Raw genomic sequence first — 26,221 nt, 5'->3', positions numbered from 1 at the left:
AAGATTTCTAACGAGAGGCAAGAAGTAATTTAGACGTTACAGTGCAGAGCAGTTCACACTGGTGAAATGTGAGAGAAGGCTTTGAAAGGTCCAACAAAAGTAAAGTTCGATGACAAAGAATGCTGTGTACATAGCCGCACAGTTTTCTAACACGGGAAAAAAAAAACGTAGCTTCCCGACTGGTTGACCAACCGTACTCTCCAGCGCCATCTTTCGACATACATGAGTAAAACGCAGAACACAGCCTACAAAAGGCTTCGAATCATTGCGGCAGCACCGAAATCAATAAACGGTGGCCAGTTCATCCAGCGTTTCGACCCGCAGACCCTGAAATGGGAGGGTCTGACTCAACGTAGTTAGACGACGCCTTCCTTGATTTTTTCCTGCCTTCCTGTTTGAGGATGAGACTTCCCAGCTCTATTTTTGTGTCTGTCTCCCTATTCACAGCCGAGACGATCGCTGCCCTGTACCTCAGCAGCACTTACAGATCAGCGGGAGACAGGATCTGGCAAGGCTTGACGCTTCTCTTTACGCTGGTGCCTTCAGTTCTGGTGCAGCTCACCCTTATTTTTATCCATAGGGATCTCAGCCGAGACAGACCTCTGGTGCTGCTCCTGCACATATTTCAGCTGGGACCAATCGTCAGGTAAAGAAGCTTCGTTAGATGCGTTGTGATCGGGGGATGGTGGGTGTAGTCTGTCATCATTTCGATTATGTCCCACATTGTAATATAAAGAGTACCTGCTATTTTTTTTTCATTCCTGGGTGTATTTTTGAAATTAAACATGTATTGATAGTATGCATGTAACCGCGACTTCACAAGATCGAATTCCACGCAAGTCAGGGATAATAAAAAAGCACAACTATTTTTAAAACGTAGCCGTTTAGTTGGTGCTAACCCAGCACTTCACGAACTAATAGCTTACTACCTCATTATGTCGCGCCCAGTCGTAGTCCGTGTGGAGTTTGCGCGTTCTCCTCGTGTGTGTAATGGGTGGCCTTCAGGTACTTCGGTTTTCGCCCACATTGTCACAGATCTTCAGGTTAGGGTATGTTAATTCATGGAGTCAATGTTAGTATGGCTGTGAGTGTGTGCTGAGGTGGGCGCTGCAATGTCTTTGCCAAGGTGGCTCCTGCCTTGTACCCGCTGTTGCTAGACTAGGATCCGGCGACCGTGACACTGAATTGGACTAACCGGGTTTAAGAATGTTATGGTAAATACAGCCTTGTTGACTACTGTAAAGTGACAAGGTAATTCCAAATGATGTAACACTTAATACTACCAGAGATCCAGAAAACAGGTAATTCATTTTGTAAGGTCATATTAGGGTGCATTTCATGTCCTGTGAGACACTGTAGGCAATAGAGGATCTTTCAAAAGAGCAAGTTTCTTAAGACAAGTCTAATGTCCTGCAGTCTGAAGATGTGGTGACAGCGACTGATATGACTGCAGCAGGAATGCAGATGCAAGGCACAAGTTCTCTGCAAAAGTAGAAATAAAATTACAGGAAATTTTGAACAGCTTGTGGATAACCCATGTTTTTAGAATATTAAAACAGTTATGATGAGAACAGGCCATTCAGTCCAACAACAGTGACTTGGATATTTTCTTGGCTTCATCCCCAATGCGGTGGTTAAATTATTTGAGCTTAAACCATAAAGGCCAGGTTCAATCCCAGCTTCCTACTTACTTTGAAAATCTTATGTTGAGTGTAATGCTGTGTGTGTGTTTATATATATTCACATATACTGTATACACACACACACAGAGTAGATAGATAGATAGATAGATAGATAGATAGATAGATAGATAGATAGATAGATAGATAGATAGATAGATAGATACTTTATTAATCCCAATGAGTATATACTGAATATACATTATATATGTAATGTACATTCAGTATACTGTATGCATATATATAATACACCATATTTATACCCTTACATTCAGGGGAGGATTAATCACTAACAAAATAAGCACATGCTTATGGTCAGACAAAATTCCATTGCCCAATTTATCATGGACCATATGGTGCAAAACTTCAAATGTTGTGCCTGAACCAGGCTCCACAAAAAGGGGCTCCCACATTAATTGAAAAAATTCATTGCATATATATATATATATATATATATAGATAGATAGATAGATAGATAGATAGATAGATAGATAGATAGATAGATAGATAGATAGATAGATAGATAGATAGATAGATAGATAGATAGATACACACACACACTAGAGCGCTTAGCTCGCTTTGCTCACCAACCCCCACCCCACCGGCCTGTGTTATGCACCAGGCACTTTGCGTCTCTGCCGCTTAAGTATGTGGATTTCACTTTCACCAAACAACAAATACACACATACGCCTCTTCATTGTGAAGAAACACTGCTTTTCCCTGATGGTAACACGAATTAGACGATCTACAAGTCTCTCACTTAAAGTTTAAATCCGAACAATATATTCAATCTCTTTTCACTGTTCCATTATTTCACTGAGTAATAATTTTTGTTTGTTTGCGCTAATGAGATCTTTACTATCATTTTTTTGAGACTTTCGAATTTTAGTACTTTTATTACCTCTAACCTGCTGTGCATGTGTATCACAACAACGGGTTTGAACTCTTAACAACGTTCTACTAATCCATCTGTTCTTTGTCTTTTATTTCCAGCCCCGGACGTGGTTAAATCTATTGACACAAAGTCTCATTACGCAGGACATGAAAGTATCTCACTGAAAAAGTCTCGTCTCATCCCAGGATTTTTTTTATATAATACAGAGAGATTATATATATATTTAATAATAGTAATAATAGAAGCAGGCTGGATGCCTGATCTTAACAAAGTATAGAAGCAGATGTGTTATGTAAGATTAGTTTTTAGGATCTGATCAAAGTCATTGCAATTAGAAAAAGTAAGAGAAAACCTTTCAAATATAAACAAAGTGGAAGTATAGAAAAATAAACATTATTTCCCAACTTACTGTAAGTTTTGTTCACAGTAAAAAAATAAAAAGTTATTTTATGGTTTATTATTGTTTATATAGTTAGGTCCATAAATATGTGAACAGAGACAACTTTTTTCTAATTTTGGTTCTGTACATTACCACAATGAATTTTAAATGAAACAACTCAGATGCAGTTGAAGTGCAGACTTTCAGCTTTAAGTCAGTGGGGTGAACAAAATGATTGCATAAAAATGTGAGTCAACTAAAGCATTTTTTTAACATAATCCCTTCATTTCAGGGGCTCAAAAGTAATTGGACAAATTAAATAACTGGAAATAAAATGTTCATTTCTAATACTTGGTTGAAACCCCTTTGCTGGCAATGACAGTCTGAAGTCTTGAACTCATGGACATCACCAGATGCTGGGTTTCCTCCTTTTTAATGCTCTGCTAGGCCTTTACTGCAGCGGCTTTCAGTTGCTGTTTGTTTGTGGGCCTTTCTGTCTGAAGTTTAGTCTTCAACAAGTGAAATGCATGCTCAATTGGGTTAACATCAGGTGACTGACTTGGCCATTCAAGAATTTTCCACTTCCTTGTTTTAATAAACTCCTGGGTTGCTTTGGCTGTATGTTTTGGGTCATTGTCCATCTGTATCATGAAACGCCGCCCAATCAATTTGACTGCATTTAGCTGGATTTGAGCAGACAGTATGTCTCTGAACACTTCAGAATTCATTCAGCTGCTTCTGTCCTGTGTCACATCATCAATAAACACTAGTGTCCCAGTGCCACTGGCAGCCATGCACGCCCAAGCCATCACACTGCCTCCACCGTGTTTTACAGATGATGTGGTATGCTTTGGATAATGAGCTGTTCCACGCCTTCTCCATACTTTTTTCTTGCCATCATTCTGGTAGAGGTTGATCTTGGTTTCATCTGTCCAAAGAATGTTTTTCCAGAACTGTCCTGGCTTTTTTAGATGTTCTTTAGCAAAGTCCAATCTAGTCTTTCTATTCTTGAGGCTTATGAGTGGCTTGCACCTTGCAGTGCACCCTCTGTATTTACTTTCATGCAGTCTTCTCTTTATGGTAGACTTGGATATCGATACGCCTACCCCCCCGGAGAGTGTTGTTCACTTGGTTGGCTGTTGTGAAGGGGTTTCTCTTCACCATGGAAATGATTCTGCGATCATCCACCACTGTTGTCTTCTGTGGACGTCCAGGTCTTTTTGCTTTGCAGAGTTCACCAGTGCTTGCTTTCTTTCTCAGGATGTACCAAACTGTAGATTTTGCCACTCGCAATATTGTAGCAATTTTGCGGATGGGTTTTTTCTGTTTTCGCAGCTTAAGGATGGCTTCTTTCACCTGCATGGAGAGCTCCATTGACCGCATGTTGTCTGTTCACAGCAAAATCTTCCACATGCAAGCACCACACCTCAAATCAACTCCAGGCCTTTTATCTGCTTAATTGATAATGACATAACGACGGACTTGCCCACACCTGCCCATGAAATAGCCTTTGAGTCAATTGTCCAATTACTTTTGAGCCCCTGAAATGAAGGGATTGTGTTAAAAAAATGCTTTAGTTGCCTCACATTTTTATGCAATCGTTTTGTTCACCCCACTGAATTAAAGCTGAAAGTCTGCACTTCAACTGCATCTGAGTTGTTTCATTTAAAATTCATTGTGGTAATGTACAGAACCAAAATTAGAAAAAAGTTGCCTCTGTCCAAATATTTATGGACCTAACTGTATATATACAGTGGTACCTCGGTATACGTCTGCTTTGGAATAAGTCCAACTTGGTTTACGTCCTGTTTGGATGTGGAACATTTTGCTTGGCATACGACTTGCGTGCTAGAACCCCGCGTGTGGTATAGCAGGTCCGAGGCTTCAAAAAAAGGGCCAGGTTTTAACCCGTATAGCTGTGTCATTCTCTGTGGGTGCGATTGCACAACGGGGAAGTTAATGAGGTAGTTGGAGCGAGTCACACCTGCACAGGTGGGCTGTGATCGGAAAGAGTGAGACTGTATTTTTTACCTCGGATTTTATCAGATTTATTTATTGTTGTTTTTATCCCCACAGTTTTTATGGATATTTATTAAATAATTTTTTATTGAAATCAGATGCACTGCACTTTTTGTTTGGACGCTGATTTTTGTTTTAAATAAAAGCATTTGGCATTCTTGCACTATCCCCCTGGCTTCATTTGAGAATTGTCCTCATTTGTCAGCTCATCTCGGTGACATTACCAACGCTGTTGGGTTCAGGGCTCCCCGTAAGGACGTATGGGAGCATGCAGCGGACCTGCATTGTCACACCGCACGCTACCCTACGCTGCCCACGAGCGTCAGTGCGCCAGTTGCTAGCATTCAGTGAACAACCCGTGCTATAACTCTGTGAATTTTCACGTGATTTTGTGTTTTTTCATATAAATTTCAATTGATTGTTGAAAAGTATGAAGGTGGCATGTGTATCCGGGACATGGCTGCTGCATAGCGTATGCCGAGAACGACGGTATCTACGATTGTGAAAAACAAAGACGTTATTAAAAAGTAAAGTGAGGTTAAATTTTAATTTATTTCATCTAATTGCTTTTGTATTTATGTATTTTAGTATTAAGCAGTGTTTAAATTATTTTATACAACCCCATCAATGTATAATATGCCAATAACAATAGGATTTTTTTTCAATGGAACGAATTAATCATTTTCCCTTTATTTCTTATGGGAAAAATTTGTTTGGTTTACGTCCTGTTTGGTATAAGTCAAAGGATCTGGAACGGATTAAGGATGTATACCAAGGTACCACTGTATATATACATATATATATATATATATATATATATATATATATATATATATATATATATATATATATCCATCCATCCATCCATTTTCCAACCCGCTGAATCCGAACACAGGGTCACGGGGGTCTGCTGGAGCCAATCCCAGCCAACACAGGGCACAAGGCAGGAACCAATCCCGGGCAGGGTGCCAACCCACCGCAGGACACACACAAACACACCCACACACCAAGCACACACTAGGGCCAATTTAGAAACGCCAATCCACCTAACCAGCATGTCTTTGGACTGTGGGAGGAAACCGGAGCGCCCGGAGGAAACCCACGCAGACACGGGGAGAACATGCAAACTCCACGCAGGGAGGACCCGGGAAGCGAACCCGGGTCCCCAGGTCTCCCAACTGCGAGGCAGCAGCGCTACCCACTGCGCCACCGTGCCGCCCACTATATATATATATATATATATATATATATATAAAATCTTTTAAGTGCTTAGGGCCTCTAAAAGTCTGAAAGAGATCACAACTTCTGGGTCCTCCTTGTATGGTAGCACTTTGAGCAGTGAGAAAAGTACTATATTATTATGATGATGATGATGATGATGATTCCTGACCTGCTTACATTGAATCAAGCAGGTTTAAGCATATAATGTTATATGTTGACTTGTTGAACCACGTGTTATATGTAATATTATTTACTCATTGGACCACATGTTACATTATATGTTGACTTCTTGTACCAGAAAACACAATTCATTAGCCAAGTCAGAAATTTTTCATCTTATTTGTAATTATTGTGTGTTCGGGGGACAGTTATTACATTTGCTTATATACCTGGGGCCTTTATACAAGGAAACATAAAACATTTCAGCTAAAATTGATTAAATTTGTTTTGTTTTTCCAATTAGGAAGACAGATAAGTGACGTTATTTACAAATGGACACACAGTGTCACTAGCAGGCTTTGAAGCTAACACCTCAGGGTTTGAAGTCTAAAGCCTTAACCAGTACACCACATTGTCTGCCTTTGTTGTTGTTATTATATTTCCATATTTCCTAAAGTTCTGTAAAAGCTAAATTTTATCCTTGGGACTAATAAAGTACTGTTATCTATCTATCTATCTATCTATCTATCTATCTATCTATCTATCTATCTATCTATCTATCTATCTATCTATCTATCTATCGTCTGTCTGTCTGTCTGTCTGTCTGTCTGTCTGTCTGTCTAAGCAGTATGTGTGTGTAAACAGTCTTAAATCAAAATGCAGCATTTTAAACTCATCTACATGGGTTCAATTGTATTCTAACATTTCAAAATAAAGTTCTCAGTGAAGAACAGACAGAATGGTAATTTACTAGGGGGCTCCGCCCCCTGCTCGCTTCGCTCGCCAACCCCTGGTGTTGGAAAATGACAAAGAGCGTGATGTATGAATGAGATATAGAATAGTGTGAAGGTGTAGATGATGCAAATAGAAAGTAAAAATAAAGTGTGTGGCACAGTGTAAAGGGTTATTGGAAAATTTCTTTGTACACGCCTTTTAAGTGTAAAAGGTAATTCCAGGTCAGAGCTTGTAAGGTCAATGAAGATGGTCATCGTCGTGATCAGAGTCAACTTTGTCAGAGCTTAGAAAGAGTTGTGTCTCTCCAGGAAGTAATGCAATGACTTGGTTATTTATGTTTTCTACATTAATATTGTTTGGACATAATATAGCGCGATGTGTTAAAAGGGGCATTTGGTCTAATGAGATTGCTGTTCCAAATATCTCTGTAACTAAGTCGTCGCAGATAAAGGCTTGAGGAATTGTAATAATATCTGGGTGAAGTCTATCTGTATTGGTGAGTGTACCATCTCCCAGATGTAATAAGCAATTGTTATAATATGGCATGTGGAACAATAGCTAAGCACTGTCTAAAATCTCCTCCTAATAAAAGTACCTTTCCTCCAAAGGGAATATTATTATTCATCAACGTTTGTAGAAGTTTATGAATGGTGTTGAGTAAGTGACTGGATGCCATTGTACATTCATCAATAATTAACAGTTTTGCAAGACGGATGTCATGTGCAGTGCCACTGTTCATGTTCATAGTGGATACCGATTTGTAGGATCTAATGCAGTTCATTAAGTTTTCACTTTCAGGTACATCGTTAGTTAGAAGGTTCTGTAGATATTCAGGATATGAATGTAAAGGAGGCAGTCTAATTTGACCCTTTTGACAACAACGTGTAAATTCATTACTTGTATTGTCAGTTGTTTCTTCAGGGAAGTGAAGTGAATGACAATGATTGCAAATGACATTCATTAATCCCAATGAATTTTCCTGAATAGTGGACTCATTATTGAACGCGTTGTCAGCTAACTGGCGCAAGTGTTTATCAGGTGTCTGTCGTTGATGTCCGTGACGTGTATCTTTTGCTTGTGCCGTTTGAGAGGCGTGTTGTTGTATGTGTAGTATTTGGGACGTGTTGTTTTTGAGCTGTAATCGATTTCCCTGTGCTGTGTGAGAAGCCCGTTGTAGTCTACTGCGTGCATTGTTTGTATTGAGTGTTGCTCGTTTTGTATGTCGGTCAGTTGAGCTTTCTCTTTGGAGACTTGCCTGCTTGTTTTTTGGCATTCCAAGATGCGCGGTGTAGACGTCTGCGTTTATTTATTTTGTCCCTTCGCTGCTGTTTCTGTATGTCTGAGACGGGAGGTGTTTCGTTTTGAATCCGTGCCTGTTTCGATGCAGCACTTTGAGACGCGCGCTGTATGCGTTTACGTTCATTGTGTCTGTCCATATGCGTGCGTTTCTGTTAATGTGTTAGTTGAGCTTTGCGTTTTTGGAGCCGAGACATTTTTACTTCCGGAGGTTCAGAAGCGCGTTGTATGCGCCGCCGTGTATTTTGTTTTTTCATGCGGGTTCGTGTGTTTGGTCCCGTTATCCGAGCCGTATCGTTTTGTACCTGTGATCGTGTATTCATGACTTGTTTGTTCTTCAGCGTGAGAAATATGGATAAGTAATAAGGAGGATCGCACTCACTGTTAATATGGAGCCTTTTCTGCAGTTGAACGGTTAATAGTGCTTCAGTGTAAGGAGATCCACCTATGCTGCATAGTGTGAAGGTGTTGAGATGACGTATGTTTAATACGGACGGTTCCTTCAGAAATGGGGCTTTGGGTGTCACTTCTTATTGATGTTAGTGTGTTTGTGGGTCTGAATTGTTGTTTTTGTGAACATTTCGTGTGCAATGTCCGTAGTCTGTCCCGTTTCATGTCTAATGGGCTTTGTGTGGCGGTTACGGCTTCTTTTTTTTGGTGTGCTAGGAGCTTGTTGAATTCTCCTCTTTGTGTGCGTCCCGTTTTGTGTGCAATGGGATTCGTGCGGCGCTGTGTGCTTTGCCGGCGTCTGAGGGGGGGGGGGGGATGTTGCTTGGAGGGGGTGGTGGGATTGGTGGGGCGCGAGCAGCTTCTTTTTTTTTGTGTGCCAGGGGCTTGTTGAATCCTCCTCTTTGTGTGTGTCCCTTCGGTGCGGCTTCTTTTTTTTTGTGTGCCAGGGGCTTGTTGAATCCTCCTCTTTGTGTGTGTCCCATCCATTGCTTGTAGGGGGTGGGGGGGGGTGCTTGGAGGTGGGTGTGGAATTTGTGGGGCGCGAGCGGCTTCTTTTTTTTTGTGTGCTAGTTTCGTGTGCAATGGGTTTCATGCGGCGCTGTGTGCGTCGCCGGCGTTTGACTCCTTTTTTCTGTGCTGACTCCTTTTTTCTGTGGTCGCGGCGCCTCATTTCTTTGACTCCTTTTTTCTGTGCTGACTCCTTTTTTCTGTGGTCGCGGCGCCTCATTTCTTGGGGCACCTGCGCAGTACTTATTTCTTGGGGCGCCTGCGCAGTACGTCTTTTGCTTCCACGGCCCATGGCCGGATGTCCTTGCGTCCATCCGGTTTAACATTCTCAGTTAGTAATGTGGATAGTATTGAAGCATAAAGAGACACCTGAATGTTAGTAGCTGGGGCATTAGTGCTGCAGTCCAACTAGTGTTGTTGGGTTTCTGTTAGTTTATTGTGGCTCCAGGAACAAAAGACATCTGATAAAATTAGTTCTTCTGTAGGAACATCTGGAGCCACTAGGCAGAGCTCTCTGTGGTTGGTGTTGTATGGGAAGTAACTGGAGAAGTTTACCCTGACTGGAGCTTAAAAGTTTCTTATACGCAGATCATCAGTATTATAGGAATACTGGATGTGATACAATCATCAGCCTTGAGAATATGTACAGGAGATTTTCCTACACTGCTTGTTTCAGCACTGTGGATGAAATCTCAAGAAATACCTTTTAGATACAAAGTGTCTACTCTTGACTTTTCATGTTTTTGAATTTTGACAGGATGCATTTTAGAACATCTAGCTAAAACAGTGTTTATAGAAAGGGTGGGACATCAGTACCTTAAAGAATTTATAGGATATGGAGGAAGGTTTGGAAGAACTGTTAAAAAATTGGTGGGGAATGGTGAGTATTAGGTTTTGTTGATCTAAAGTTCCTCCTTAGCTTTTTACTAAATCTAGAGATGGCTCTAACATTTTCACTCCCCTAGACTTAGCTGTAAATGGCACTTCCAAGCGTGTACGGGCATTGTTTTATATTTGCATTACATGGAAGAGCAGAGGGGCCTCCTTGGTGTTTCAAGCATGCTGATAAACACATATAACAGCAAACAGAAGCGGAGGGGGTTTCTGCATTGGTGTTGTTTTGAATTTGAGTGCCTGTGCATTGGGTCTTTAATGTTTAAAAAAGTAATATCCCCAAACCTTTGCTGTCCTAGGCAACCACCTAGTTGCTGGCTGGCACTGACTAAACCTATAGTAAATTTTTTTCCATACAGGGAATAATTAAGTTTGATGAAAAGGAAGAAACTCCCAGAAATAACTTTCAAAAACATATTGTATCCAATTGGTATGACTTTATACAAATTATATAGAAGTAGATCTAAATGTGCAGAAGCAGTTTGTATTCTCCAATTCAATATGTACATTTTGAAGAGATACACAAATTTCCTATCAGTCTTTCCAGCTGAATTAATGACTGTAATATTTGCATTAGCTTGGATAGAGAAAATAAGAACGTATAAAGTGATAATTGGTGTAAATTTTATGGCAGTTTTACTTTCAATTCAAAATGAGTGTAGTACTAGGATGTTGTACTGTATTCACCATTATGAATGCACAGTAGTGAGAGGTCAAGCAAAATGACACCTTTTATTGGCTAACTAAAAAAGATTACAATATGCAAGCTTTTGAGGCAACTCAGGCCCCTTCTTCAGGCAAGATTGTGTTTATATATACACTAGGACAAGTAACAACATTGCTAAATCTTTAAGTGAGACATCTTAAATGCAAAAAATGAATAGACCTCTTCAGGCTAAGATTCATTTAACAAGAGAGAAGAACAATGTATGGTTAAGATCTTTGGATAAGATAACTGTCCAACAAAGTCTTTTGAAGTTTGTAATGAGTTTTTCAAAACAATGTGGATCTGTAGACAAGTTGTCTGGGTCAGTCTGAGAGATGCAAACAATCCTCATACTTGGCCATAAAAATGAGGGAAATGACTCAAGACCTGATATGATTATAGAAATGTTGTATATGCTCAGGGTTCTGTTCAACCATGCATATGTAGAAATAGTGGAAAATGAAGTAATTGACAGACTTTCTATGAAAGCTTCACATGCAAGTGAAGTAGTTTTGATGTTAAGAGTCTCTGTAACAAGGAAAGGTTAAAATTGTGGTAAGAAAGGTTAGAATTTGGAATATGGGTAGGCAGTCAGTAATTATCCAACCCGCTATATCCTAACACAGGGTCACGGGTGTCCGCTGGAGCCAATCCCAGCCAGCACAGGGCGCAAGGCAGGAACAAATCCCGGGCAGGGCACCAGCCCACCGCAGGGCACACACACACACTAGGGACACTAACCTGCATGTCTTTGGACTATGGGAGGAAACCCACGCAGACACGGGAAGAACATGCAAACTCCACACAGGGAGGACCCGGGGAGCAAACCCAGGTCTCCTTACTGCGAGACAGCAGCGCTACCACTGCACCACCGTGCCACCCAATGGATAGGCAATTATTTCAAATTCAAAATTCAGTTTATGGGACTATGTTATTGGAAAACGTAATATGGATTATATCATTATAAACATGCATAATGCAGACCACTCTGGACTAAAAAGTAATCTAATATTAGTTGGAAAAATAACGAAATAACGAAGGGGAGATTGGTTTTTATGCAGGTAATGGTTTTAGGTATCAATGGTCTAATGTTAAAAATATTATTATCAAGTCTAAAGTAAGCAAAGAAATTTATGACAAAGTTTTCACATTTTGTAAAATGGACAGAGCTACATAAAATTATACTAAAAACAACAGAACTGAATATGACAGTACTGCACCACAGGGTGTAGGAACTGTCCGAAAATGAAGAAGAAGAAGACGAAGAAGAAGACCACCCCTGAGTGTGGAGCTGGGAGGAGAGGAGGGACAAGTATTTGACTGGAAGTTGGAACAGAGAAAGTCCATTTAACAGAAACAGAAAGATATAAATAAAATATGCCATTGTAGTGTGCTGCTTTTGATGGGCAAGAGATCAAACAACTCCACATGCTAAACAAATGGATCAAGGCCTGTTTAGGTTGGCACAGACGCTCACCAAGGTTTTGGTTTGTTTCCTTTCTGTTTATTCAACAGCTTTGTGTTATTCTGTATTTATTTGGCTGATCTACTTGGTATTTGTTCTGAGTTTGAGTGGGCTCAAAAGCCATTCTGTCTTTTGTAACATTAAAATGTTTTCTTTAAGTTAAGAACACTATTTAAGAATATGTAAATTGTTATGCAATATATGAATGTATGATTTTGATTCAACTGACACTCTGCTGAAAATTACATAGTTCACGTTGAATAAATGTTTTGAGTGGTGGGAGATATTTAGTCACCCTGCACTATCCACCAGAAGCCCCTGCTGGCTAATGTGTTTCTGACAAAGTTGCAAGAACGGCATGCAAATTATATCCATTCATCCATCCATTATCCAGTACAGGGTCATGGGGATCTGCTGGAGCCAATCTCTGCCATCACAGGGCGCAAGGCAGGAAACAAACCCCGGGCAGGGCGCCAGCCCACCGCAGATGTAAATTATACTGGATATTAATTACATTTTCTAGCTAAAGGATTATACTGGAAAGAGATAGACAGATAGATAGATAGATAGATAGATAGATAGATAGATAGATAGATAGATAGATAGATAGATAGATAGATAGATAGATAGATAGATAGATAGATAGATAGATACTTTATTAATCCCAAGGGGAAATTCACAATATCAGCATATTTATACATGGCACAGCTGTCTTAACATTCACCGGCATTTTCTTGAAATTGCTCCTCCAGTCCCGCCACCATCATTTAAAGCAAGAGTTGTGGTGTGTAACATGTGTACTGGTGCTATAGGTTAACACATGAGAACAATATACTATCCATCCACCCACTATGAACCCACTTAATCCAGTTCAAGGTCTTGCGGGCAGAGCCTAGGATAATATACTCAAAACGTATAAATTTAATTCAAAAATGTTTACTAATAAAGCAATATAATAGACCAAAGTATGAATGCCCTGCAGGCAAATAACATTATGAGTAATGTTTTCAAAATAACAAAAAAGCCAAAGCCATAACTATTCTATTCACACCATGTTGTAAATGAAAATAAATGTGATGTATGAGTCAGTGCCTGGTGATCATAAAACAGACAGTCTAGCCCTAGGGAGATATTGTCACATTATGCAGTTGCTTCTTCTTTTATATTGTCATTTTGTAGACTATAATGCAAAATAAATAGAGCGCCGGCAAACTGATAATTGGATGAAACTTAAAAGTGCTTTAAGACAGCCAAATAATTATAATGCAGGGCATTTGTGCAAGATTTTGTACATCCACAGTATAAAAATGGGGAATTTTAACTGCAGCTTTTTAAAACCCAGTTTATCTCAATAGCAACAACTACGTTGCAATAAAACTCAGGGTGGCATGCTGGTTTCTTACAAGACATCCACAAGCAAAGACACCTGCAATGGGGCAGCTCTGAGAGGACATCTTCATGTCGGCTGAGGAAGTCAGATAAAGACAAGCATTCAACCCCCGCAGAGAAGGCAGCCCTTCTTAAAGGTGAACTTTTACAAACATTAAAAGCTACGTCAAATATGGGGTTTTGGCAAAGGAGAGTAATTTGAAACAAATGTAAAAGTATCATAAAATTTTAAATATTTTCATTCAGTAAATCTGAGAGCATATATCTTTAATGATAAGTTACATATTAGATGGGTAAACAGAGTGCTGTCAACAGATGGTAGCTGAATGCTGGAAGTCATGTGACTTTTAATTCAAGGAAAGACAACAAAATCATTAAGGCCTTTCTAACCTGATGGCCCCTTAGGGAGATTTCACGAGAACTCCGCGTTTTCATTTCATGTATAAAAATAGAAACTCAAAATGATGGGCAGCAGTGATCTTCCTTTGATTTGGATTTTTTGCTAATCCTGCTATTTATATGACACAGTAATGCTTTGTGTTTGAATAGAAAATACCAATTCCTTTACAGCATTTTACCATAAATTATTTACATGTAGTAATACTGGTACATGATTTATACTTCCTAAATATAAACATATAAGAATTAAGTAATCAAAAAGCAAAATCATTAATATTGCATTAGACAAGGAAGAGATTAGCCTTGCATCATTAATTCAGCAGTATTTACCTTTTTATGTATTTTTAGGCAACATATAAACTGTAAGGTAAATATTAAAGTTAATAATCAACATAATAATGACACAAATGCATTGGTCACTAGATTTATTATTAAACAGTAATTCATCCAGCTCAGGCAGATCAGGAGGATGGTCCGTCATTCATATCAGTTGACATATTCATCATATTTACTGACCTCAGCACAACTTTTTTTCCACTCTGCTAATGAAAATTACCTGATAATCTGTCTTACAAACACAAAACTGCTCTGCTCAGCCCACCCTTTAATTGTTTAGCATTAATTCTTGTTGGAAAAGCTGACGGAGGAGGTTTACATCTTTTTTTTTTCCTAATGGAGAAAAGCATGTTTCAGTGTCTAGAGGCTAATAGAGACTGCTGTAAAATGGATAGTGAATGAAGCCAGCTGATCATAAACACCACCTTAACTGTTCTATTTATCTGCTATAGTAAATCACACTTAACTTAAGAGTAACGTCAGAGCCTCTGTCTATGTCCGGTTACTAATCAGGGAGTGGATGCAGAGGTGGTGCACTCCTTACAAGTACTTGAGGGTCCACATCAACGACAGGCTGGACTGGTGTCATAACACATAGGAACTATATAGCAAAGTGCAGATCAGGCTCTTTTACCTTAGGAGACTGCGCTCCTTTAATGTGGGAAGTGGCATCCTTCACTTCTACTGTAACTCTGTGATGGCCAGTGTGATTTTTCTGTGCTGTTGAGTGCTGGGCTGGTAAAATCACTTGAAGAGAGGCCCACCGAATCAACAAGCTAATTAAAAAGGCAAGTCTAGACCCCTTGGTAGCAGTCACAAAGGAGAGAATTAAAACAAAACTGAGTGCCATTATGAACAATGCTTCACATCCTCTCTATGACACACTAACACTGAGGACTTTCAGCCAATTAATTATTCAGCAGAAGTGTGTCAGAAAACGCTACTAGGGCTCCTTTATACCAACAGCAAAATGCCTGCATAATGTCTCACTGTGACACTAACTGTCAAATCAGAAGGTTTCTCTTAATTAATTTTCCCACTTTTTTAGTTATTCTGGTGCATGTTCAGACTATAGTCTATCTATCTATCTATCTATCTATCTATCTATCTATCTATCTATCTATCTATCTATCTATCTATCTATCTATCTATCTATCTATCTATCTATCTATCTATCTATCTATCTAAAGAGCTTCTGTACAAACCCAAATTTCCCTCTGGCAACAAATATAAGTTCTATCTATATGAAATATTTTGTAAAGAGTGTAAACTGTAACACTCCATATAGCCCTCTTGCTTGGAATAAAACTGGATATCAAGCACTGCAAGACACCATAGCCATTTAAGGCACTAACCTACTATATTAGGAGATATTTTCATTCGCTCGCCAGCCCCTGTCCTTGGGTAACCTGCAATAGATTTGAAAGAGATTATTGTCTGTCTTGATAATTATTACATATGTATCATGTTCACCGTCACAACATATGTAGGTCTATGTAATATATGTAAATGACAATAGCAGTTTAATTGTTATGTTATGTAAGTATAGAATGTCTTTGAGTTTGCGCAGATCTATGTATGAGATATATTGGAGTGTAAAGGTGTAGATGATGCACAAAGGATATCTTCATACACCACATTTGTAGTAAAGATGGCGTGTTGTCCTTGAATGAGTTTTCCTTGGTATGGAGTTATTATAATCTTGACGTTAACGTCACATGCATGCCGAACTCTTGAGAAGGCTACATAAATTTGTCCATGTCTAAATACAGGCTCAGAGAGGTAAAGGCTGACTCTGTCCATGGTCTGTCCTTGGGATTTGTTAATTAGGTATACTTTGTTTACTGTTAGTAATATGGATAATTGCACTTACTGTTAAAATTACCTATTTCCGTTAGTTGAACTCTTTTGGGGCGGGACGCGGAAGCCTCTTCTGTTTGTGTTTTCTGTGAGTACTTATAGTGTTGTATTACTGTAATGTGATTTACATATGCTGTGGAGTCAGGATCTTCGGGGCTTCTGTACTATCTCGGGTTTTTGCTTGCGGTGATTTAGAAGTGTGTTGTAGGCGCCTGCACCTTCCGCACTATGTCGGGTTTGACTATGCTGTGTAGTGTGGACGTGTGTCAGTTGAGCACTTTCTTTTTGGAGCTGTGCCTGCTTTGCTTGCGGCATTTCAGACGTGCGTTGTAGGCGCCTGCGTTCATTGATTCTATCCAGGCGGGCTCGTGGTTTACCATTCTCGGTTAGCCTTTGTTTTCTGTGGTTGTACTGTCAATATTGTATTACTGTAATGTGCTTAATATTGTATTACTGTAATGTGATTCACATATGTTGTGGAGTCCGGATCTGTGGGGTTTCTGTACTATCTCGTGTTTATGCTTGCTGTGTGTTAGAAGCGCGTGGACCATGCTGTGTAGTGTGGACGTGTAGTTCAGAAGCGCGTTGTAGGCGCCTGTGACTTTCGTACTTTCCCGCGCCTTCCGTACTATCTTTGTAGACCTGTGGGGTGCAGCGCAGAATCCTCTTTTTTGTGTGGCTGTGTCGTTAGTCATTAGCTATGGGCGTGTTGTTGTTTCATTTCTTATTCATGTTAGTTGAGCTCTTTCATTTTTGGGCCGTGACTCCTTCGTTCGCAGTGGATCAGACTTCGCTTGCGGTTTATGAGACGCGCGCTGTAGGCGCCTGCGTGTCTGTGCCGTGTACCTGCGTCCGTGCCTTCCGGTTTACCATTCTCGGTTAGTAATATGGATGAGTTTAAAGTCCTCAAAGAAATTTATTAATTTATTTATATAAATAACTTATTTAATTTAAGCTTGTGTAACTTTCCTAATGCATCACTTTGTTTCTGTGTCAATTAATCTTGATTTTTATTTAGATTAAGCTACTAACAGTTATTGTAAATTCACTAAGTACTTAATATGTTTCCATAATTTCTTCTTAAATATCTTCCCATACTAATAATATTCAAAACATGAATGTCGTTCAAGACCTTTCTTTTACTTTATAGCAATGTGAAGCCTACTTGATCTAATTCAGGACTGAACATGAGTAATGTCTATTACAGCAGCATCTGGTCTTATACAGAAGATGATCCTGGACAAGGTGCCACTTCATCCCTGAGTCTACTTCGGCACACAGGACCTATTTAGAACTGCAAATTCACCTACAGTTGAACCCAGGATGCTAAGTCAATGAGGCAAATAGTGTTACTGCACTGCCACACTGCTGATTTAGCTGGAAACTTTGAGGATGTTTCATACTACCATGGCTGTTTTCCAGTTATGTTTTCAGTATTTTTTTTTCGTATATTTTATTGATGTTCCAGGTGATCTAAGGTTTTGGTACTTTTTTGTTGCATTTTCTCTAAACTCTAATTTTGTCCATCCATCCATCCATCCATCCATCCATCCATCCATCCATCCATCCATCCATCCATCCATCCATGCACCCATTTTCAGTTTGTGTGTTGCAGGTTCTTGAGGAACTAGAGTATATGCCATGATATGCCAAGGTACACCTACCCTCACTCATGTTTTTTTTCCAGTGAACGTTTTAATTGATGTACTCATGATTACTGATAAGGTCTTAACAGGCATGATTTTTTTTTTTTGTCTGCAATTTCTTTTTTACTTAACCACGTTTCACCTGCTCATAGTTAGACACCCCCAACTCAAATGTCAAGATGTATTGTTTTTTGTACCTGGTTCCTATTTGGGGTTGCATGGGATGCATGGATGTGGTCCATGTAATTAATTCATCCCTTCATTCCCTGAGCCTATTTATTCTAAAACGGGGCCATGGGGCCTGAAGGCTTTATCAGCAGCATCCTGTGCGAAAAAGGCACAAGCCTTGATGATAGTACTGGTTCCTTCAAAGAGCACACTCACTCAGACAGAGGTCTGTTGAAGGGACCAGCATGTCTTTTGGGATGTGTGGTGCAACTGGAGTACTTGGAGAAAACCCATATGGACTCAGGCAGAAGATACCCACTGTGCCAGAATGCCAACCTCAGATGCTATATAGTGAATTTCTGAAATATGTACTATGTTGGCAAAAAAGAACATTGAACTTCAGTATAATTTTTGCATGGCAAGTCATATAATTCAGTTAAAACTTGGCTACTTTGGGACATGTAGAGGATATTCTCCCATGAGGTTATGACACTGTTTTTGAAATAATTTATTTATGAGTATTTTTTCTATAGTCTATTATTTTTTTATGGATAGTAATAGTCATCTGCTTTAGCTGTATAAATTAAATCATACATTAATTCACAGTTCATCAAATCTAAACCTAAACTTAAATCTAATAAATTTAATAATAATAAATCTTAAGATTCAGCATAAGTCCTTACAGTAAGAGTTTGTATTAGATATTTCAAAAGTGTTAGTCCTCTCTTTATTTGCCTTGTTTTTGTTAATAATGATTTTTCACTTTGAATCAGAGCTCCTTTATATTTCTGCACACATACACATTTTGTACATGTTTGATTAATCATAGAGTGGGATGGTGAAACCGTGTTATACTGCACACCACACAATGTGCAATGTACTGTACAATAAAGACGAAGTGTTGGAATGATTCATTGCTTGGTGTTAGTCATCTGTCTGCTTTAAAAGACCTTTCACAATTATTTGCATGAAGCAGGTGCTGACTTTCCACTGCGGTACTCACACAGATTTACATGGAGCTGCCTTTGAAAGGCATCAAAAAGAGAATTAAAATGAACAATTTCTTTCTCAGCTATCTAATTACAAGTGGTGTTGCCCTGAAGGTTTTTGATTGTTACTCCTAATTTATGGATAATATAGAAACACAAATGTAAAAAACTGTTTCACTTTAAATACTTTGCTTCTATGATCATTTTTGAAAACAATATCAAGTATGACCACTACCTCTTCATTAATATGTTTTTGTTCTGTCATTTATAAGGTGTTTTGAAGCATCTTTCATCTATGGAAATGCAAGCAGTACAGAGGAACCGTATGTCAGTATTACCCGGAAAAGGCAGATGCCCAAAGGTGGCCTCTCAGAGGAAGTTGAGAAAGAGGTTGGACAAGCAGAAGGAAAATTATTTACCCATCGGGCCGCATTTGCAAGGACATCTGTAATCCAGGCTTTTTTAGGGTCAGCACCCCAGCTCACTCTTCAACTCTATGTTTGTGTGCTTCAACAAGATGTTTCAGTTGGAAGAGGTAAGTTGGGTGTTGTTGGTCTAAATAGACAAATGTAGACATTTATTTTTACACAATGTAGCCAGTAAAACTAAAATGAGCATAAAAGACAACAAATTCAGGCTTAGTCAACCTTATTTCATTGAGGGCCACTAAACTGGGTCCCTTTGTAAATTTCAGGAACAAAATGGATGCACTTTACCCAAAAAGCTGGAGCTTTATAAATAAGTTCAGGTTTCTTTCTACTTGTGCCCAGAATGTAAGAGCAAGACTACAGGGTACAAACAAGTAATATATTGATGAAAAAACATCATTTTGCAAGGAGATAGAACACATTTTGGAAATAAATCAACATTTTTGGAACATAGCACAACAAATTAGCAAAATAACGCAATCATTTGTATTGCATACAGGCAATGCATTAATGTGTAAAAGAATACAGTTGGAAGTTTTTTGAGTGAGGACAATAAGCTTCCATTGTCTACTGCCATTACTTTCAAATACAATTTATGTTGTTCATATTGCAGTGTTTGGGGTTATAGGTGCTCATATGAGTCATTTTATGCCTAATTCTGTTGTTTTTTAAAATATCTGGGGGAAAAAATGATGACCTTATTTTTTTATTGTGAGGATATACTATATGGTTGTGAGACATGGATGCTATCCAGTGACCTGAGATGAAGACTGGACTCCTTTGGTACTGCGTCTCTCCGGAAAATCCTTGGTTACCGTTGGTATGACTTTGTGTCGAATCAGCGGTTGCTCATGGAGTCCTGAATGAGGCACATTACCTGCATTGTGAGGGAGCGTCAGTTACGGCACTACAGCCATGTGGTGCGTTTCCCCGAGGGTGATCCAGCTCGTAAGTTCCTCATTGCTGGGGACCCGAGTGGCTGGACCAGGCCAAGGGGTCACCCACGTAACACCTGGCTGCGGCAGATAGAGGGTCATTTCCGGAGGGTAGGACTGGACCGTGTGTCTGCCTGGGGAGTTGCCAGCCAAGATCCCGAGCTGTTTCGACGTGTAGTGGGTGCGGCAACACACTGTACCAGTGCATGCTCCCCAACTTGACTTGACTTGAGGATATACAAGTAACAATGTGGTATACATACAGTGCATCCGGAAAGTATTCACAGCGCATCACTTTTTCCACATTTTGTTATGTTACAGCCTTATTCCAAAATGGATTAAATTAATTTTTTTCCTCAGAATTCTACACACAACACCCCATAATGACAACATGAAAAAAATTTACTTGAGGGTTTTGCAAATTTATTAAAAATAAAAAAACTGAGAAATCACATGTACATAAGTATTCACAGCCTTTGCTCAATACTTTGTCGATGCACCTTTGGCAACAATTACAGCCTCAAGTCTTTTTGAATATGATGCCACAAGCTTGGCACACCTATCCTTGGCCAGTTTTGCCCATTCCTCTTTGTGGCACCTCTCAAGCTCCATCAGGTTGGATGGGAAGCGTTGATGCACAGCCATTTTAAGATCTCTCCAGAGATGTTCAATCGGATTCAAGTCTGGGCTCTGGCTGGGCCACTCAAGGACATTCACAGAGTTGTCCTGAAGTCACTCCTTTGATATCTTGGCTGTGTGCTTAGGGTCGTTCTCCTGCTGAAAGATGAACCGTCGCCCCAGTCTGAGGTCAAGAGCGCTCTGGAGCAGGTTTTCATCCAGGATGTCTCAGTACATTGCTGCAGTCATCTTTCCCTTTATCCTGACTAGTCTCCCAGTCCCTGCTGCTGAAAAACATCCCTACAGCATGATACTGCCACCACCATGCTTCACTGTAGGGATGGTATTGGCCTGGTGATGAGCGGTGTCTGGTTTCCTCCAAACATGACGCCTGGTATTCACTCCAAAGAGTTCAATCTTTGTCTCATCAGACCAGAGAATTTTCTTTCTCATGGTCTGAGAGTCCTTCAGGTGCCTTTTGGCAAACTCCAGGCGGACTGCCATGTGCCTTTTACTAAGGAGTGGCTTCTGTCTGGCCACTCTATCATACAGGCCTGATTGGTGGATTGCTGCAGAAATGGTTGTCATTCTGGAATGTTCTCCTCTCTCCACAGAGGACCTCTGGAGCTCTGACAGAGTGACCATCGGGTTCTTGGCCACCTCCCTGACTAAGGCCCTTCTCCCCCGATTGCTCAGTTTAGATGACCGGCCAGCTCTAGGAAGAGTCCTGGTGGTTTCAAACTTCTTCCACTTACGGATGATGGGGGCTACTGTGCTCACTGGGACCTTCAAAGCAGCAGAAATATTTCTGTAACCTTCCCCAGATTTGTGCCTTGAGATAATCCTGTCTCGGAGGTCTACAGACAATTCCTTTGACTTCATGCTTGGTTTGTGCTCTGACATGAACTGTCAACTGTGGGACCTTATATAGACAGGTGTGTGCCTTTCCAAATCATGTCCAATCAACTGAATTTACCACAGGTGGACTCCAATGAAGCTGCAGAAACATCTCAAGGATGATCAGGGGAAACAGGATGCACCTGAGCTCAATTTTGAGCTTCATGGCAAAGGCTGTGAATACTTATGTACATGTGCTTTCTCAATTTTTTTATTTTTAATAAATTTGCAAAAACCTCAGGTAAACTTCTTTCACATTGTCATTATGGGGTGTTGTGTGTAGAATTCAAAGGAAAAAAATGAATTTAATCAATTTTGGAATAAGGCTGTAATATAACAAAATGTGGAAAAAGTGATGCGCTGTGAATACTTTCCAGATGCACTATACTATAATATGCCGTCATTTTTAAAAATGGTTGTTTCCAGTTTGCATCGGAGAGGTGACACCTAGGTGCACAACTTGGTAGATGCAAATATATAACTATTTAACTTTCCGAAAACAAATACTTTCAGTAAGTGTGAGCTTTTCAAAGGGCTCTTATTATTTTCTAATTTACTCACAGACATCATGTGAAGACGTTTGAGCACAGTCTTTTGGTGTTATTTATAAGACAACAGTGCAAAGAATTCATGAGACGCAGGTTCATGAGTTTGGGGTATAAGGTCAGATAGCCCAGTTTAATAACAGGAAATAGACTTCTTGGTAACAATAATAATAACAAAAGAAAAGCAGTGCTGAGGGACTTGTGAGCAACAAAATCTAAGGATCGGCGCTGGTATCTGAAGGTTGCTGATTCAAGTCCTGTTACTGCCAGAAGTGATCTATTCTGTTGGGCCCTTGAGCAAGGCCCTTAACATGGAATTGCTTAGTCCTGGGTATGATGTTAATCTGCATGCAGCCCTGCAAGCAGGTCCTCCAATTTACAGAGAAAACTAAAACTGAAAATTGCCCCAGGGGCCATTACATTGATTGACCCTGTGCTCTGACCCCCAAAGGTAATGCGAAAAGACAATTTCACCTTGGGGATTAATATAGGGGATTAATATAATATATCAAAATAAAGAAAAAGAACAACATTGCGAACTCACCCTCCAATGGTAGAGGGTCCAAAAGTAACATTCACCCACCTAGTTAAATCAGTCCAATCCCAGAAGGGGCAGGGTTTGGAAGTTGCACTAGGCATCGTCTAGGCATTATTCTGTTAATTGTTCATTTTATTCTGTTAATTGTTCATTTCCCTTTGGAAATCAAATAACGTTCTGTCTGTCTGTCTGTTTGTCTGTCTGTCTGTCCGTCTGTCTGTCCGTCCATTCGTCCGTCCATCTAAAGAGCTTCTGTAGAAACCCAAATTTCCCCCTGGCAACAAATATAACTTCTATCTACAGTGAATACACCTGACTTGAGCATTCATAGTTTTCATACACTTTCTCTGTACGTTTAGCATTTGTTTGCTCAGAGGTTGATGCGCTTTATGCTTCCTGAGCAGCTCTTCTTTTCTCCACCCTAGCGGCCCGCTTCTTCTCTTCCTTTGTCGGCATCTTTTTGTGTTAAAACTCATTAAGTCAGTGTTTGTATTGCAATTACTTAGTACATTTTCTTTAATTTTTCACTCAAGCTGGAACTTAAGTCTTCAATCTGCCTGAAGAATGATTTAAGATATGAAGAGCTAGGGGAAGTGACGGCGAAGGTGGTAGGGATGAGAATGGCGCCCATATGCATGCACTGCACGGCCGCCCTGCTGGCCACTGCCAAGAGTTAATTCTACAAAAAAATAAAATAAGAGGAATAACCTTGGAGGTCAACCATGCTCGCTAAAGTGGATAGTAGACGTCACTTAGTATATGTATACCAAAGTTCAGGTCAATAGGTCACAAGGTTTGTGAGCAGGTGATTTAAAATCCTGGACAGACAAACGGACAGCCACAGTAGCGTATTATGTAAGAAGATCTATCTATCTATCTATCTATCTATCTATCTATCTATCTATCTATCTATCTATCTGTCTGTCTGTCTGTCTGTCTGTCTGTCTGTCTGTCTGTCTGTCTGTCTGTCTGTCTGTCTGTCTGTCTGTCTTTGAACAACTACAACAAACTGATCCATTTGGGGCCATTTTCCTCAAAACTGTACAGGTTCCTGTATGATCAAAACTGATACCGAAAGCTCCATCTTTGGATCACAAACCTTAGCCTTCCAATGTAAGTTATTTACGTAACAGTAAGCCAGATTTAAAAGGATAAACGCTGATAAAAAGAAAAAAAAAGTCATAAAATGTATGCATGGCTTAACATTTAGGTGTGTTTGGGACTTAGTTAACTGTTTTGAATGCTGGAGAATTTCTAATTATTGTTTATTTACTTTATCAAATACAGGTGCAGATATATCACATTTAAATTTTTATGTTAATAAATATTTTTATACCAATGAATCATATTCAAATATAATAGAGTGTAATGAGATGCATTAGTAGAGTACACCAAATACACATTTGTCATTACAATTTCATAGTTAAAAGCAAAAGCCAAGGTGGCAGAGATAGCTTTCATAGATGCCAGATAATAACTTGAGTTGTGCTTAAAACTGCATCAATTAATGTGCTGTTGTTAGTTTTTGGTTTTTGGCAATCTATAGCTAATTGTAGGCCTTTTTCAACATAGCATTTTTGAAATAATTACTCAATGAAGCAGAATGCATCTCTACCCTCACATACAGTGTAATATATCCTTGTTGATAAAAATTAACCATAAAGAGGCATTTCATCAGCTACTAATGACTGACTAGAAAGAGCCCAAATTAACTTTTAGACGTTCAAGATTTTGATCACATTTTACTTTTAAAATATTCTTTTTGCATGGGTTGCATAAAAAACCTATTATGTCTTTTTTGTCTCTTAGAGTTATGGCCTTGCTGAATGCCTTTCTCACATGCCCTTATCCAAGTATTTCTTTTTTTACTTTATATGTTTCTTTTTTCATCTTTAGGCATACTGATGACTATTTCCCTGCTTTCAATTGTTTATGGGGCTCTGCGTTGCAACATTCTCGCCATAAAGATCAAGTATGATGATTATGAAGTGGATGTGAGACCAGCGGCATATCTCTGCATATTCCTATGGAGGAGTTTTGAGATTGCAGTAAGGGTTGTCGTTTTAGTTCTTTTCAGCTCTGTCCTACAGATATGGATTCTACCAGTGGTTCTGCTCAATTTCTTTATTTTCTTCTTCTATCCTTGGATTCTGTTCTGGCAAAGCAAGTCCCCCTTTCCAGAAAACATTGAAAAGACATTGACAAGAGTGGGTACTACCATTGTTTTGTGCCTTTTGACCTTTCTTTATGCTGGCATCAATATGTTTTGTTGGTCAGCTGTGCAGCTAAAACTTAATGACCCCGACTTGATCAACAAGTCCCAAAATTGGTATAGAATGGCAGTTTATTACATGTTGAGGTTTGTTGAGAATGCCACACTAATTCTGCTCTGGTATGTTTTTCAAACAGACTTCTACAGATATATCTGTGCGCCTTTGCTTGTCTTGCAGCTGCTGATTGGTTACTCCCTAGCAATATTTTTTATGCTTGTATTCTATCAGTTTTGCCACCCTTGCAAAAAACTGTTTTCTTCAAGTATTTCTCAAGGAATGTGGGAGTGTTCTGAGTTACTTTGCCTTCTGTGTCAAAAACGTAACACAAGAGAACCTGATGACAAGCCTAACTTGGAACCGTCAAGCACATTTGACAAAGACATCACAAATGATACACTAAATGAGTCACAGAATGGGATAACCAGTCAGGATCTCTCTGTTAATCCATGAAGAAACTGGAAAATACTGGTAAACTAATAGAACTACGTTTACACCAGATGGAAAGAAGTGCAAGTTCTATACTTGAACAACTCATTTTCAGGATTAAAAAGTTAGATCTCTGTACAGATTTGAGAGTCTCATTCAGTAAGTTCTTTCATTCTTTGTTTGTATTATATTTCATATGTGGCTGTGGCTGGCTCTTAACATAACATAACACTTTGAAACCCACTTAATCCAATTCCGGGTTACTAGGGAAGCAAAGCCTATCCAAGATAATATTAAACATACTTGAACAAGACCATCTAAGACAGTTACAGTTTAAATACTACGATATTTATGTCTGTTATTATGTG

The 26,221-nt window shown here is 39.4% G+C and overlaps 1 protein-coding gene across 1 annotated transcript; it reads left to right on the top strand.

Annotated features, from left to right (window-relative positions):
- Positions 1-26,186, top strand: xk (X-linked Kx blood group (McLeod syndrome)). Its single transcript, XM_028801094.2, has 3 exons — positions 1-646; positions 19,466-19,728; positions 25,051-26,186. Exons 1-3 carry the CDS (start codon positions 402-404, stop codon positions 25,875-25,877), a joined length of 1,335 nt encoding a protein of 444 aa, XP_028656927.1. The 5' UTR covers positions 1-401; the 3' UTR covers positions 25,878-26,186.
- Positions 26,187-26,221: the final 35 nt, after the last annotated feature.

Source organism: Erpetoichthys calabaricus, chromosome 4, assembly GCF_900747795.2.
Source record: "Erpetoichthys calabaricus chromosome 4, fErpCal1.3, whole genome shotgun sequence".
NCBI classification, from domain to species: Eukaryota; Metazoa; Chordata; class Cladistia; order Polypteriformes; family Polypteridae; genus Erpetoichthys; species Erpetoichthys calabaricus.
This window is presented reverse-complemented; position numbering and strand designations above follow the sequence as displayed.

Coding starts and splice junctions, on each gene's coding strand:
- xk (XM_028801094.2), top strand. CDS start 402: ATGAGACTTCCCAGCTCTATTTTTGTGTCTGTCTCCCTATTCACAGCC. Junction 647..19,465: donor CAGCTGGGACCAATCGTCAG/GTAAAGAAGCTT, acceptor GTCATTTATAAG/GTGTTTTGAAGCATCTTTCA. Junction 19,729..25,050: donor AGATGTTTCAGTTGGAAGAG/GTAAGTTGGGTG, acceptor TTTCATCTTTAG/GCATACTGATGACTATTTCC.